The following is a 16,500-nucleotide window of genomic DNA, read 5'->3' as shown; positions in this document are numbered from 1 at the left end:
CCTGGAGAAGGGCATGGCAACCCCCTCCAGTATTCTTGCCTGGAGAATTCCATGAACAGAGGAGACTGGTGGGCTATAGCCCATGGAATTGCAAAGAGTCGGACATGACTGAGCGACAAACACTATGGTCTAAGTAGAAAGCTTTCTTAGTTTTACTTATTAAACATCCTGTTTGGCTGATTAGCTATTCCACATCCTATTGAGGGTCATATCCTCTGACATGCCTGGACCACAAAGCAGCCAACCTGATCCCACAGTGGAGAGTGGAGGAGTGTCTGGGGGCAACAGTGTGAGAGATTCCTGTCCAGCCATCACAGAGCCAACAGCCATCAGGCTCTGCGACCTCTGTCTTGTCCCTTCCGGTCCATCCTGCAGCCCAAAACACGGGGCTCCTCACACCCGCTAGCCTCTCAGATGAAGAACTGAGGCTGTGGGGCTTGGGCATCTTCCCAGGATCACCTGCTAGTGAGGGCCGGGGTGGGCTCAGAGCCCTGGTCTCAATTACTCTGGACCCCCGCCCTTCCCACCCACCCCAGGCCACGGCCTGACCTTCCGTCTTCTCACGACTTCCTCTTCTCAATGCTACACGATGCCTCTGAGGTGACAAAAAGCAGGCCCGCGGAAGGAAGGGGACAAGGAGGATCAGAAGCACTGTGGGGCTGCTCTGTGGTTTGCTGAGAACTGACTCTACCTGGAACCTTGGATGTCATGAGGACTTGTGTGTGCACAACGCAAGTGTCCTAAGCCACAGCTGACAAAGACTCCTCAGTGCCATGCAAACCCTGCCAGGACCCGGGTGGTGCCTGGAGGAGGGGGACCAGCAAAGGCAGCTCCCTCAAACCCAGAGGGCAAGGAGGAGCCCCGAGCGGTGGGGGGTGGGGGCAGGAAAGTCCTCCTAGCCAGGCTGCCCACAGATACTACAGTCTTCGGTCCCCTTCAGAGGAGCCACCAAGGGCCCCCACCAATGATCACAGCCTCCAGGGGAGTGTCCCAGTCAGATGAACTGACCTGAAGGAATGCTTTGTTAACCTGTTTAGGAGTGCAAAGGCAAGTGAGCAAGCCCAAGCCAAGGCCTGCAAGCTCCACTCTGGCTGCCAGTACTCAGGCCGAAAGGCCCTCGGAGAGCCTCTTCCACACCCTCTTAGATCTTCCCTTTCATACACCAGGCCGTGGCTCTCACACAGGGCAAATGACCCTGCTGAGTGGCAGAATTAGGGGGACACCCTCTCTAGTGGGACAGAGCCCTAGGGTCCTCACACGCAGGCCTTTCCAAGGTGCCAGTCTGTCCCCCACATGGTGATTTTGAAGGACAGTGGCCCACAAAGGTCAGAGAACACGCATCTCCAAACCCACTGCCCTACTGTCTATGTGTGGTGAAGATCAGTAACTCTCACTCAGGTTTCATCCAGTCCCACACCAGGACTCTCATCCATTTTCAAATACAGGTAGACGGGGGCTTCCTTTGGTCACATTTAGCTCAACAAGTCAGACGTGTCCCTGGGAGTGAGTGTGTGTAAAGGAGGCCGCTTGAAAAGCACCTTACCTGTGAGCCAACAAAATCATTCAATGTACCTGCCATCTGGGTAAGGGAGAACAGGTCCACAGTGGTGGTGGGGACAGGGGCAGGGTTGGAGAAGATCAGAGCTGGCCTCGGAAAAGACCAGTGAAGTGCTTGTTTTCAACAGAACAGGCTGTATGTTGAGCCTCCAATCAAGTCCTTCAAAGGGCAGGTACCCATGGAGACCCAAGTTGGACATGGCAGGCCAGGACCGGGGATAGCAGAAGCCAAACCACTCCACCTATGAAAGGGAACAGGGAGTTCAAGGCAGCCTCCAGGGAGGCTGAATCCGAGTCTGAGACTCTGGGAAGGGGATGGGAAAAGCATACACACAGATGTTCCCAAGTTGAGCACTCGAGGGCCATGAGAGCAGTCTTTATAGGAAGAAATGGAAACTGAAGCCAACGACCTGTAGCGGGATGTCGTCTGGGGGTGGGCAGAGGTCAGGAAGCTGCAAGCTCAGCAGAGCGCCTGGCTGTGCCCTCCCACACGGCGTCATGAGGAGTCTGTGTCTCAGGTGCTTGCGGAACAGTCAAGTGGAACGTGAGGTCACTCCCACTGTGCTCAAGCACAGCCCTGCTCTGGCGAGAGCTCGACCTGGGGGGTGGTGGGGGCAGGAAACAGGACTCTGACTTTGGGGCCATCTGAGCAGGACCTACCAACCAGCAGTACCAGCTGGAAGAGACCAAAGCCAGAAGGACAGGGATGGGGAGTGGGGGCAGGGTGGGACCACCAACTCAGCCTAGGCCATCCAGCCCACTACGAACCCCGTCTTCTGGGTGGGACAGTCGCCAGTGGCCCATCTGACCCCTAGGGTGTCTCTCAGTGGTAGCTGAGCCAGGACTCGCCAGGGCCTGGCCCTTTAGCAGAAGCTAGCCACAGGCCTGCCCGTTGGTAGGGAGGGGTGTGGATCGAGGGGCATGTTTGTCAACCCGTCCAGGGCCTGGCCTCCTGAAACAAGGTGCCTGGCAGCAGATGAGAGCCTTTGCAGGCAACCCGAAACATGCTTTTCTGTACTTTCAGAAAAGAGACAATCTGGGGATCCCATCTCCACCTCTGTTCCACCTCCCCTACGCTGGGCCAAGGCAGCCTCTCCACATCACCACTGTGACATCCTGAATCAGTTAAGGAAGTGGACCACTTAATTGGCTGCCAGATTCTAGAATCTCCAGACAGTATTTATTGGGCACCACGACCCTGGTCTGAGGCCCTTCTGCCCTGAGCTTTCACTGCTTGGGTAGAGAATGCTCCTGAGCTAGACTGGCTCCATAGATAGTCAGAGTTCCGATGAGGCACTGCAGCCCCACTGGCCCCATCAACTGACGGGGAGCCCACAGCAGGGGACCCCCCTGATTCTTCCCCAATGCAAATGTGAATTCAGGGGAGGTTTTGGTGAAGCAGGGTGACCAACCCGAGAGCCCAGATCCGGGCTCCCAAGAAAACCTGTCCCCACAGGGCCCGAACCCAGAACGGCTATCAAGGAAGAGAACAAGGCTGTCCTCAGGCTGTCCTTCCCCAGGAAGCTCTGGATGATTGTGGAGGATGCGGCCTTCACCTCTGTGTGCTGGATCAACAAGGGAGACATGGTGGTCATCGAGGCAGATCTCTTCCAGACGGAGGTCCTCCAGGGCAGAGGCATGGACAGGATCTTCGAGACAGACAGCATCAAGAGCTTCATCCATGGACCGAACCTGTATGGGTTCAGTAAAATCCATCCTTTGGGTCTCTCTCTGGGGAAGAGGATGATGGTAACGTAGAAAGCCCTTCTGGGGAGACTAGACTAGATGAGCCGAGTGCTGGATGGGTTTCATTTCCCAGGAGAACTTTTTTTTCTCTTGAGAGGGTGGTTAAGGAAAGAGAAGCAAGCAGGGTCTGTCGTGTTCCACAAACCCCCTTAGACAGGATCCACAGGGTTGACTCCAGAACCTGAGAGGCCACTTGATGTCAGGGAGGGCCAGTAACACCTCAAGCGAGGCTGGCCCTGGGGGAGCTCTAGGGAGCACACTTACTAGGGGCTCATAACCTGCCAGGAATGAAGAGACCTTGTCTCCCTCCTTAGGGAAGGCCGGTACTGTGGTGGGGAGGAGGGCAGCAAGGAACGGTTATTCTCCCCCTACGATGGCTAAAGTAATCCATTTCCTTTCAGATTTATCGCAACTCCAACTTTCAGAGAGACAAGCCCCTCCTCCTGCAGAACATCTGGAGGAAAGGTGACCCCATAACAACTGCTCAGCCCACCACAGGCACAAGAATGACTCCAAAGAGAAAGAAGCCAGTGGTGATGACCAGACGCTCTCCTTGATTCCATCACAACGAGTCCACCCAAGAGGCTGACATGAAGGCCCAGAAGGGAACCCTGACTGCTCACGGAACCCCTGGATGGCACTCTTTGGTGTTCTGTGGCCTTTGGTTTATGGGCAGTGTAGCTGTACAGGCCAGGGCAAACCATCTCCCCAGCGAACAGGGTGGCCCCAGTGGAGAGGGTCCATCCAGCAATGCCACGTCTGTACCCCCGGCTACTGCTGGAAGGAACGGCGCAGGGGAACTGCCCAAGAGCCCCTTAGAGTACCCAGTTTATGGTTCAGTGATGACTATGTACAAAACCTATTATTCCATCGTGAAGGCGGCCGTTTCAGTTGCAGCCCCAAACGAGGCCCCTGAGGTGGATGAGGAGCAGGAGGAGTCCTCACATTACAAGTGTGCCCTCTGTAAGCAGTTCAAGGACAACCCCAATCCCTAAGCTGCCAGCTCCCCAGGGACACTCAAAAGCATTCTCTTGTAATCAAAAATCTATTTCTGGCTCTAATAAAGTAAAGCAAAACTTCACCAGAGTAAATAAAGAATCGAACAAGAACTGCAAGTCTGTATTCTTTCAGTCTGTCTGTGCTATTCACACACTGAACCGGGTGAACCACATGAGGCTGGAAGCCCACACCCCAGGCAGGCTTCGGTCTAGTCCTCGTGGTCCCTTTTCATCTGAAGTAGCAACATCTCACATGCTCGGCCAAGGGTCTAACCCACAAGCCAAGGGCTGAGGCGAGCCCAGGAGGGGCTGCTCCCTGAGCCTTGCCTAGCTGCTCAGCAGACAAGCCAGCCGGGCTCCTGACCTTGGGGGTGTCACCTTCCATGAGTGATGCACCCTGAAGCAGAAGGGGCTCCTCCTGGGTCCCCTGATGTTGCCACAAGTTTCTGGTCAGCAGCTGAGTGTTTCCAGCTCCCGATCCAGGGGCCTCCTCAAGAGGCCCACCAGAAAGCAGGGTACTGCACCAGCCAAGGGCCTTGCAAACACATGACCCCAAACCCAAAGACAAGTACAATGTTTCCACAAGTTGAACACGAGTCTTTGTCACTCTGCCCTCACAGCTGTATTTAGGGGCCTGTCCTTGGACACAGAAGAGCCAGGCACCGCACCCAACAAACACTTTGTGAGCCAAGGGACACTTGACAGTAGTGCAAGGGTCACCTGGAAGGACAAACCACAGCCTGTTTCTGGGCCCGTGGGCCTCTCCAACAGTCTGAGGCCTTGCCAGCTTCTGATGCTCAGCCCAGCCCCCGGCCTTTCCCTATCACCCCCTGGACACTCTTCTAACATCAGGGAGTTGGGGCCAGAACAGAGAGGGAAAAAGACTAACCGGTTTCTTAACACACTCTCAACCACCCAGACCCAGCAGGGCCAAAACGAGTGGCGACACCGTCATTTCATAAAGGTCAAAGTCCCGGAGACTCTCGCTGAGTCCAGAGCAGCACTGCACAAGGGGAGTCCCGGCCTAGCCCTGCACCAAGTGGGCAGCCCACTGCAGGGCGCGGCGGTGACTGGACGGTGTCACCATGAGCTGGTCTCTCAGTCACCTTCGTCTCGAGAGCCCAGTCTGGACAGGCCTCCTGCCCAAAGGGGATCAGGTGCTTGGGGATGTCCACCTGGAAGATGTACTTCCCGGCCCTCCCCGGGATGGGTTGCAGCAGACAGCGGGGTTTGGCAAGCGCAGTCACGTAGTTCCATCACAGGTCCGGCAGCAGGGCTTGATTCTCCCGCTCCTTCACCTCGTCGGGAACTAGGTTTTCTGGGGCACAGCAAAGTGTCCCCAGTGTCCACGAGACCTGTGTGCAAGGACAGGACACAGAAGGAGGACAAGGTGATTCAAAGTCACGCCTACCAGAGACTAAGACCGCATTACCGAAGGGAACCTGGGTGAACTGGATCCTCTGGCTGAGCATTTCAGACAGGCTCACCTCTGCAAAGGGAATTCGGGGCGAGGCCAAGCAAGGGACGGAGCTAAATGAAAGGGAGAGGTCTGGTGCTCCACGAACCCACCAGGCCATGGGCAGCTCTCAGTCTGACCACTGCAGGCCACAGGGTCAGAGCAGGAGGGCCCTGGTGGGGAACGTGCGGACATCAGGTCCCCAAGTGATTCACCATCAGACAGGTGTTGCTGTGGGGCCTCACCCCTGGGGAGTTAGGGAACTTGCTCAGGCCCTGCTGCAGGCAGTGGGGATGGGGAACCCAGGCTGGGTGCTGTGGTGCCTCTCATGGTCTCTGCCGGACACACACACACACACACACACACACACACACACACACACACAGACAAGTGCCACATGCAGACCTAGATCTGGGCGAGGCTCATCCCCAGCCTCTGTTCCAGCAGCTCCCGCCAGGCTGCGTACTTCTAATCCGGTGTCCGATGTGGATGGCCAGGGTACAGTGCCAGGTCCGCATAGCACAGACCGCCACCACGTCTCCAGGGCCTTGACACCATTTAAGAAGAAACCCGAGTGAGGCTTTCAGAAGGACAGACAGCAGAACTTCATCTCCCAGGGCTCCCAAGGCTTCACGTGGCTGTGGAAACACAGAACCACAAAGGCCAGAAGCCTGACACAGTGGCCTCCAAGCTCACAGCCCTGGGCCAGACATCAGCCCCACCTGTCCAAGCATCCTCCAAGTCTGCTGACACAGAGGGGAGTGTCAGAGAGCTGGCTCCTTCCGTCAGTTTCCACGTGGTCTGCCGACAGGGAGTGGCGACCCAGAGGACCCGTGAATCACATGCAGCCTGTGGGGAGGCCAGGAAGAGAGGGAGTGAGGCACGAGGTGAGTTCCAAGACAGAGGGACTCGAAAGCCTGGGAGCACTGAGGAGGGAGGGCGGGTACCCTGGCTTCACAGCCCAGTGGCCGGGCTCTGGTCCTCTCCCAGCACAGACAGGCACAGTCCTGGGCTTTGTTTCCCCCACTCCCGGCCCCCACCCCACCCCTCAGCTCTCCGGCCCCATTCCTGCCCATGCTCTGCAGATCCCCCATCTTCGCACAGGGCTGCTGTGTGCGCAGATCCGTGCTTACCAATCTGGCCTCGACCCTGGGGCCACCCTCGACCTCAGACGGCCCTGCCAGGAGTCTTCTCCACACCTTTGGGAGCCACCTTCCACCCAGCCCTTCCCACACCACTGCCTCCCCTGTCACCAGATGCCCTAGCCCCTGCCCAGAGCCTAGAGAAAAAACGGAGAGCAAGAACTACTGGGACAGGTGTGCTCCGTGTCCTTGCCAGGGCCTGGGATGGCACCAAGAAGGGATCACAGAATTCAAACTTCAAATAACCCGCTAGGCTACTGTCACCTCGTTTGACCACTGAAGAGGAGCCAAGGGATAGAGAGAGAGCCCATGACTGCAGGGGATCTGACCACACGCACCTCCATTCTCACTTCTTTCCTTGTACCTAGAGGGGGGTCCCTGTTTCCTGAAGGAAGTGGAGGCACAGGATCAGAGCCGCGGGCCTGAACCTCAGCAGTGGCTCAGCACCTCGCAGGGAACCTCCATTTCCACATGGTTTTGAGGACTGGGACAAGGTCCCAGAGACACCCAGCTCAGGGCCTTCTGGGCCTTTCCTTCCCCGAACCCAGCAGAGCCACAGTTCTCACAGGCCCACAGGCCCAACGTGATCTGGCTCCTACCCTGGTGGCCTGCTCTCCTCACCCCTGGATTCACCCCTGGTAGCTATGAAGGCCATTCTTCCATCCTTAGAACATTCCAGTGTGTTCCTACCTCAGAGCCTTTGTACGGTGTGAGGAGTGACATCGCGTCCCCTCAGAGTCAGGTGCTGGAGTCTCAGTCCCAAGTACCTTGGCATGACCTAACAGACAGAGGAAAGGTCTTCACAGAGCTGAGGGAGGTCAAGTGAGCTCATTAGGATGGACCCTCCTCTAACAGGACAGCTGTCCCCATACAAAGGACACATTTAGAGGCAGACAGACACAGAGGAGAACTCCGGGTGAAGAGGAAGGCGGAGCTCTTCAAGCCCAGACACGCCCACCATGGCCAGCAAAACCCTGGAAGTGAGGTGGGAAAGATGGGACAGACTCTCCACATCCCTCATGAAAACCAACGTCAGTCGACACCTCGACCTCGGCTCTCGGCCTCCTGAACCAACACAGTTTGTAGTTAGAGCCACGCAGCTTGTGTGACCCTGACACAAAACTCTTTCTCCAAAAAAGACCCTATCTCCAAAGACGACATAGATGGCCAACAGGCACATGAAAAGAAGCTCAACATTCCTAATTATTAGACAAATGCAAATCAACACTCCAATGAAGTATCACCTTACACTGGTCAGAATGGCCATCATCAAAAAACCTATGAAGAATAAATGCTGGATAGTGTGCAGAGAAAAGGGAACCCTTGTACACTGTTGGTGAAATGTACATTGGTGCAGTCAATAGGAAGAACAGTATGGAGGATCTTTAAACAACTACAAACAGAACTACCAGATGAGCCAGCAACCCCACTCCTAAATATATACCTGGAAAAGACAGAAACTTCAATATGAAAAGATACATGCACCCCAATGTTCATTGCAGCACTATTTACAGCAGACAAGATACGGAAGAAACCCAAATGTCCATCAACAGATGATTGGATAAATAAGATGTGGTTTGCACACACACACACACACACACACACACACACACACACACACAGAGGAATACTTCTCAGCCATGAAAAATAATGAAGAAATATCATCTACGGCAACATAGATGGACGTAGAGATTATCATATTAAGTGAAGTAAGTCAGAAAGAGAAAGACAAATATTCTATGGTATCACTTATATGTGGAATCTAAAAAGATGATACAAATAAAATTATTTACAAAGCAGAAACAGACTCAGAGAACAAACTTATGGTTACCAAAGAAGAAAAGCAGGGGAAGGGATAAATTAGGAGTTTGAGATTAACAGATACACATGACTATGTATAAAATAGTACTACTGTGGTGCTGGGGAAGACTCTTGAAAGTACCTTGGACAGCAAGGAGATAAAGCCGGCCCATCCTAAAGGAAATCAACTGTGACTGTCCACTGGAAGGACTGATGCTAAAGGTGGTCACCTGATGGGAAAAGCTGACTCACCTGGGCTCTGTCCTCTCCGCCCCTGAGTCCCTGCTCCTCGCACCAGGTCCCCAATCTCTCAGAGACCGGGATGTCAGGAAGTCAGGACAGGTCTAGTGTGTTCTTCTCACCCCAGGGGCTCCCAGGGCTGACGACAGAGGCGGGAATCTGTGGGGTCCCTTCAGTCCTCCTCAGAGACCTCATCTTGTCTCTGGGTAGGTCTTCGGATTCTCTCCTCTCCCCTACTAAGCCCCCAGCCCTTAAACCAGGACTCCAGTCTCTCTGAGACCCAGATGTCAGGAAGTCCGCTCCCTATATTAGGACCCCAGTCTGAACCCCGTATGTTAGGAAGCCAGCTGCCTATACCAGGTCCCCAGTTTGAGACTGGATGTCAGGAAGTCAGACCCCTATACCAGGTCCCCAGTCTCTCTGAGACCTGGATGTCAGGAAATGCAGCATATGTTCATCCACCTTATGTCGTCCCAGAGCCCACTCTGCTCTGGGGTTCAGGGTCCCCTCAGTCCTCCCTCAGCATTCTCACCTTGACCCTCAAAAGAACTAAGATCTTCCCCTCTGCCCATCTGAGGCCCTGCCCCTTCTGACAGTTGACTAATGTATCTGAGACACAGATGCAGAAGTCAGAACAGGCTGCCAAGTGCTCATCCCACCACCAGGGTGGCCCAGGGCTGACAGCAGGGGTAGGGATCTGTGGGGTTCCTTATATCCTCCCTCAGGGACCTCATCTTGAGCCCTGGCAGATCCAGGGATGCCCCGTGTGTTGACCAGAGGCGGGACCCTCACATCAAGGCTCAGCGAGCACAGAGGGTGGATGAGCACATGCTGCATTACCTGGCATCCAGGTCTCAGAGAAACTGGGGACCTGGGAGAGGGGGCGTGTCCTCAGGTGAGCAGAGGGAAGAAGCCCAGCTCCCGCGGAGTTTCAACTTGGGGACTCTGAGGGAGGACTGAGGGGACCCTGACCCCAATCAAAAGAGACCTCAGAGAAGCCTGTAGCTGCTGTTGGTCCTTGGCGGCCGTGGGGTAGGATGAGCCCAACATGCGTGGTCTCACTTCCTCACATCCGGATCTCAGACTGGGGACCTGATACGGGGGCTGACTTCCTGACATCCGGGTCTCAGACTGGGGACCTTGCATATGGGGCAGGGCCTCAGGTGGTCCAATTCCCAGGTCCGGCGGGGTGTCAGATTGAGGACCCTGAGGAGGAGAACTAGAGGACCCTGGACCCCAATCAGAGGACACCTCAGAGAAGCTCGTTTCTGTTGTCAGTCCAGGGCAACCGTGGGGGTTGAATGAGCGCAGCGGGCACGGTCTGACTTCCTGACATCCGGGTCTTGGAGAGACCGGGCCGGGTATAAGGGGCGGGGCTTCAGTTGGGGAGAGGCGAGAATCCCAGGTCCTGCTCGAGGCAAGGTGAGGTGCCCGAAGGAGGGCTGAGGGGACCCTGCGTGAGGCCCAAACGAACCCCGCAGATCCCCGCCCCTGTAGTCGGCCCTGGGAGCCCTTGGGATGAGAAGAGCACACTCGGCCTGTCTGCCTTCCTCACATGTGGGTCTCAGAGAGACTGGGGACCTCGTGAAAGCGGCAGGGTCTCAAAATGGCGGACGGGACAATTCCCAGTCCTGCCTGGAGCCCAGGCTCCATGTGAGGATGGACTGAGGCAGATAGACCCCCAACAGGGAGGCAGGGATCCTGGCCCTTGTGGGGACTTTTGGAGGCCCTAGAGCGGGGTGAGCAGGATGAGCAGTTTCTTGACCTCTGGCTTAGGGACCTCAGGAGGTGAGGTTTTTCGGGCGGGGGGCGGAGGCTTTAGGTTGGCAGAGGCTGGACTCCCCAAACCCAAGGGAGGACTGAGCAGACCCCTGCCCCTGTGGTCAGTGCTGGGAGGCCAGGCAGGGCGTGAGGAGGAGCTGAGGACCGAGCAGCTCCCCAGTCTAGGACCCGCAGGAAGCCCTGGGCAGGTGTGGCCGCATGTGGGGCCCCTCAACACTTTCTATTCAGGCTCGGATCTTGTTCTGAATTTCCATGTAGGTCCTCAGAGGGGAGGGACCAGGTCGTGCCAGCGGAAAGGTGAGCACTACAAGGGAGCCCTGAGGGGACCTCCCACCACACAACTGGGGAGACCTCACAGAGTCCACCCATCGTATTGTCACGGAAGGCTCAGGGCTGTGCCACAGGATACCCCCGAGGTGCCCCCTCCCTTTCTCTCACAGGAGCTCCAGGAACCAGGAGGCGAAAGCAGAGGACTGGCACTCGTGTCCTGAGGGCAGAGAGCAGAGTCCAGGCAGTACCAGGAGTCAAGGTGAGGAGGGTTCCCTGAGTGTGCACCAGGGGCTCCCCATCCCAGAGCAGTGGGGACCCCACAAGGGCATAATCCCCCACCTTGTCAGCCCCGGACATCTCAGTCTGTGCTGGCTGCACCCCGGGGAGCCTCCTTCAGGTATCCGGGGGACTGGCTGTCCCAAAGGCTTGCCCCTATGAGGTCTGAGAGCACCCCTCAAGAGGAGACCTGTAAGTGGCCTGTGTCAGACCGCCCAGCGTGTGGTTCTCAGCTGAGGCCATTCACAACCCCTCTTTCCCCCAGCCAGGCCGGTTGTCCCCGTCTGACCCCTGCCTCACTCCTGGCTGTGGTTTGATCCCAGGCATCCCGCTCGTGGTCGAGATGAGTGAGCTGAGCAAGCCCAAGGAAGACCACCTTCAGGACCCAGGCGAGGCCCAGGGCCCGGAGGAGGCGCAGCTCTTGGGGGCTGAGGCGGGGGAGGCTGCATCTGCCTCGGCCTCTTCCCCCAAAGTGTCCTCCTCAGCCACTGGGGAGTCCTTGTCCCAGGAAGCTCTGAAGCAGATGATAACTAGGCTGATGAAGTTCCTGCTCTTCAAGTATCGAGCCAAGCAGCTGACCTCCCAGGCGGAAATGCTGAAGAAGGTCCTCAGGGATAACCAGGAGTACTTTCCTGTGGTCTTCCCCCAAGCCTCGCAGAGCCTGCAGCTGGTCTGTGGTGTGGAGGTGAAGGAGGTGGACCCCAGGGAGCACACCTACATCATGGTCCCCATCCTGGGCCTCACCTGTGATGAGATGCTGAGCAGTGGGCGGAGCATGCCCAAAGCTGGCCTCCTGGCAGTGGTCCTCAGCCTGATCATGTGGGGTGGAGACCGTGCCCCTGAGGAGAAGGTCTGGGGAGCACTCAGCAAATTGGGTATGTCAGGGGGGAGTGTGCACTGTGTCTTTGGGGAGCCCAGGACCCTTCTGACCCACGTGTGGGTGCAGCAGGGGTACCTGGAGTACCGGCAGGTGCCTTACAGCCACCCTGCTCGCTATGAGTTCCTGTGGGGTCCCCGGGCCTATGCGGAGACCAACAAGCGGGAAGTCGTGGCGTTTCTGCTCAAGTTCAAACAAAGGACTTTGAGGGCCTTCCCACGGCAGTCTGCAGAGGCTGCGAGGGAGGAGGATAAGGAGGCCTAAGCCAGAGCCGCAGCCAGGCTGATCCTTCCCTCTGTGATTGACGAGGGAGTGGTCAGCCTTCTCAAAAGTGAGGGCTGGGGCAGTTTGGGGAACTGGTGTATAGCATCTTTGGGTTCCTGTTGTCTACAATTACAATGACATGGAGATTCATCTGTTTTCCTTACAAAATTTTCAAACTTTGATTGTTTTCATAGAAGGCTAAATAAATTTCAGTGTCTTAGCTTCGTGAATGATGTTGATCAGTGTGTTTGTACTTACCCAGTTCAAGAACAAGAGTTTTGCTGTTTCATAAAAGAGATTGGAAATTCTTCCATTGTGTTTTGTGGTCCTGAACAGGATGCAATGGAATTGGAATTAGAACTGTTTTGGAAAAGTGAGCTTACTTAGCAGTAATATTGATGGGGGAAGAATTAGCTGATAAAAGTAATCGTAGTGAATTCATGCTTCTGTCCTTCTTGTGTGTCATTTTCAAAAACTAAATTATCTCTTGTTCATTTGGATTTGTCTGGCTTATTTAAGGAAGTAGCAGATAGTTAACTGGGCCCCCTGCTCACTGGCTCATGTATTCCAAAGACCTTTATGGAGCCTCTGCTCTGTGAAAGCCTGGGTTAGCAGTGGGGACCCTAGGAGAAGCTGGACACCCCCACACCTTGAGCAATGCTCTAGGAGCCGTAGTCACACAAAGAAGGTGGAGAGAAGTCCCCTAGTCGCACTGAACAAGGCAACACAGGGCGGGGCGGTGGGGCTCCAGGAGGAGCACTGGAGTGTCAGTGTCTGAGCCAGGGCGTTCTGGGGCTTTGGGAAGCTGGGTTCCTTCTGTGGGATGTGATGGTGATGAGGCTGTGTGGTGACATCCCTCAGACTTGCAGACATTGTGTCTTGGGGGTGACGGGAAAGTCTGAAATGGATGATTGCTCTGAGGTGTCCTTTTGCATCTTGGATAAAACACAGAGAGGTCTCTTTCTGGGGCAGGAAGGAAGGGGTCCTGGCTGTTGTTGCACAGCTGTTGACCACAGGGGCAAAGGAGGTGTTTTCTACCATACCCCCACCATCTGCTTGGAATCCTGGAGAAATGCGAATGTTGCTTTGAAGTGTGGCTCAGTATTCCCTGGACTGGCCCTCCTCTCTCTGTCCTGGGAAAGCTGATTACCAAGTATATTGAAATGACTATTTATTTGGTCATCTGGACTTTATTTTGTCCACTTGTAAGCATGGTCTAGATTTCAGTGGGATGAAATGAGTGAAGAGAAGCTGCTAAGTGGACAAGACCTGCTGGGTGACTGGTTCCTGGGAACTTTGAGTCCCAGCTGGGAAAGACACTGCTCCCCACCCCAAAACACACACAAACACCCGAATTGAATAATATATCCTCTAGGAGGAAAACACACAGAGCAGCGATTTTGACTTGTTTTCTATTCCATTTCCTATTGAGCTGCCAATTCTCTGAGGTGTCTTGAAGACAAAACAATTTCCAGAGGAGAGAGGGACAGAGTCTGAGATCCGAATAACATGAGAAATAAGTACTAGCCAGGAAAGATGCAACATCCAACAGTGTCCCCAGGTTCAGGCAGGTTCAGAAGAGTGGAGGCAGCGGAGACTCACAGGGAAACGCTGTGCCTGGCATCAAAAGGCAGGAGCGACTTCCGGGCCTAAGGAGGTGGTGAGGTCACTGCAGTGGGGGGTGCGGACGGGTGCAGGGGACTGAAGGGGCAGCTCTCCCTGCTGAGTGCCAGAGAACAATGGGAACAGGAGATGTGATTCTGGCCACGTATGCGGCAGCTGTCACATAGTCAGTGGACACTTGGAAAAGGTGGAGAATTTCAAGACCCACGAGACCTGCTCAGGCTTTCTTCCCCCAAACAAAGATTTTGTAATTATAAATTCTAACCACTGTTCTTTGTTGACCATCTGCTAGGCAGTGCGGAATTGGAGAGATGTCAGGTACTCCGCCACCTTTTGTCTACCTCTCTCCCTGCACACATGGGGACACGACCCTGCCAGGCCTCTTCACTTAGGAAGGGTGATGTGATGACCCCGTGACCAGTGAATTTTGAGCAGAAGCATTTCTGTCACGACCATTTCTTTTGAAGGGACGCATCCGCCTCGGGGGGAGGTTAATCCTCAGTCAGCACAACACACAGGCACAGACCACTCCGAGTGTGGTTCCTCTCCCAGAGACAAAAGTCCAGCACCTCTGAACCTTAAGAGAGGCTGCCCCACAGGAATTCCACCCACCCTCAACACACACCCACAGCCTGTCCCCTCCCACCGTGAGCTGCACTGTCAGCCCCCTCCCTCAGGGCTCTGCTCAGTCTCCATCAGGCCAGCAGCCAACTGCCAAAGGCCCCTGTTGGAGCTGGGGGCATCCTCCTCATGGGGCCTAGCCCCGAGGCTACCCACCCCTCCTGCCTAAAGCTCCACCTCTCCCCCAAAACCTGACCTAGGGTTTTGTCCTGCCTGTCCGCCACCCCCCACCCCACCACTGAGAGTGGATTAGGCCCTGGTCCTGATGACCTCATGTGTGTATCTTTATCTGGAAATCCCAGAGCAGCATCTCCTTCCACGGTGCTTCGGGTGGAGCCGACGGGACTCGACACAGCCGCTGGGTGAGTCTCCTCGTGGTGCGTCAGTAGTAACCATTGCCATGGAAGTGCGGGACACATCTCTATGATCCCGAGGTGTATCAGACCATTCCCTGTGGAATCCCACGTGTTCGAGTAAACTCAGGGTCCTGTGAATGTGACTGTGAGGTCCTGGCTTTTGACCTGAGTATGAGAGGCAGAAGGGTGTTTGATCAGTCATCCACGCGGCCTGCTAACCTTGGTGTCCCCAGTCAGGCTGCTTGAGCAGAGGGCAGTCTCTAGCAGATGCCTGGGAGGACGCTCTGCCAGGCACCAGAGGCCCCAGACTCCAATGAGGATTAGGAAAGGAGCCAGGCAGGAGAGGACTCGGGGGTCCCAGGGGTGCAGGCTGCAAAGAGGGTCGGCCGCCCCAGAGAAGTGGAAGCAGCAAGCCCCTGGAGATCCCATCAGACTTGCCCGGGGCTGGCCGGGAGAGGGAGTGGGGAGCAGATGCTGCTGCAGGTGAGCTGCTGCCCCGGCCTCCATGAGGATGTCTGTGCTCTGGGGCCAAGGCCGGGACCACAGCCCAAGGGGGCAGTCCACGAAGGATACATGGCAGCTCTCTTAACAGGTACTCCTCTTGCCCTTCAATGGATATGACTGTTAGGTGTGGTTGGGTTCTTGCTCTGGGTACATAAGAACCTCAGGCCTCTGGCTGCTAGGAGGCCCAAACTGCCCCCCTGCCCCCACCGACTTATCTGGAGGTCATTTCCAGGATCCAGCATCTTTAGCAGCAGCTTCTGTGTGGGCAGACACCATCCTGTTCCCAAGCTGATCTTGCCCAGGGCATCACAGATTGGACAGGCACCTCCCCTGGGTTAAGGACTCTCAGCGAATGTTCTGTTCCTCTGAGAAGTCCGTGTGTTTCCTAATGGCTTCCCTGGAGGTTCAGTGTTAAAAGAATCCGCCTGCAATGTGGGAGACTCAAGTTCGATCCCTGGGTGGGAAGATACTCTAGAGGAGGAAATGGCATCCCACTCCACTATTCTTGCCTGGGAAGTCCCATGGACAGAGGAGCCCGGGGGAGGGGGGAGGGGCGGTGTTACAGTCTATGGGTTCGCAAAGAGTCGGACACATCTGATCGACTGAGCACTCACACGTACGCACAGCTAAAGGTTTGCTCTGGACCCTTGTATCTTTGGCAAGACACTGATCCCTGCCTGGATCTTGACAGACTTCTTCTGTGGCAAATAACACTGGCAGACGTCTTAAAGTGGTTTTTGAGCAAGTACAGGGTTCCAGGTCTATACCTGGCCTCGGTTGCTGGCTCTTGCCATATCCAGGCAAAACATCCATGAGTTTGGATCAGGGCAGTGTTTGTGGGGCTAGAGAAAAAAGTGGATCCAGAGATGTTTCTGTGGTGGAAGAGGCCCGGTTAGTATATTATATGGGATTGGAGGTTAAGGGAGAGCAAAAGTTGAAGTAGCAAGAGTTGTTTCACACTTAGAGGTTCCGTATGCTTGTGTTTGGT

At 55.4% G+C, this 16,500-nt stretch overlaps 1 protein-coding gene and 1 pseudogene across 1 annotated transcript; both read left to right on the top strand.

The window, feature by feature from the left end:
- Nucleotides 1-1,977: 1,977 nt before the first annotated feature.
- On the top strand, nucleotides 1,978-4,298 carry LOC133052648 (heat shock transcription factor, X-linked member 3-like; annotated as a pseudogene).
- A 7,312-nt stretch (nucleotides 4,299-11,610) lies between these two features.
- LOC133052353 (melanoma-associated antigen 9-like) lies at nucleotides 11,611-12,408 on the top strand. The gene has a single exon (XM_061137172.1). It carries the CDS (start codon nucleotides 11,611-11,613, stop codon nucleotides 12,406-12,408), a length of 798 nt encoding a protein of 265 aa, XP_060993155.1.
- The last annotated feature ends 4,092 nt before the right edge of the window (nucleotides 12,409-16,500 follow it).

This window comes from Dama dama, chromosome X (assembly GCF_033118175.1).
Source record: "Dama dama isolate Ldn47 chromosome X, ASM3311817v1, whole genome shotgun sequence".
Classification (NCBI taxonomy): domain Eukaryota; kingdom Metazoa; phylum Chordata; class Mammalia; order Artiodactyla; family Cervidae; genus Dama; species Dama dama.
Note: the sequence above shows the minus strand (reverse complement) of the source record. Positions and strands in the feature narration are given on the sequence as shown.

What these genes read in the sequence shown, in the direction of transcription:
- LOC133052353 (XM_061137172.1), top strand. Translation starts at nt 11,611, where the DNA reads ATGAGTGAGCTGAGCAAGCCCAAGGAAGACCACCTTCAGGACCCAGGC.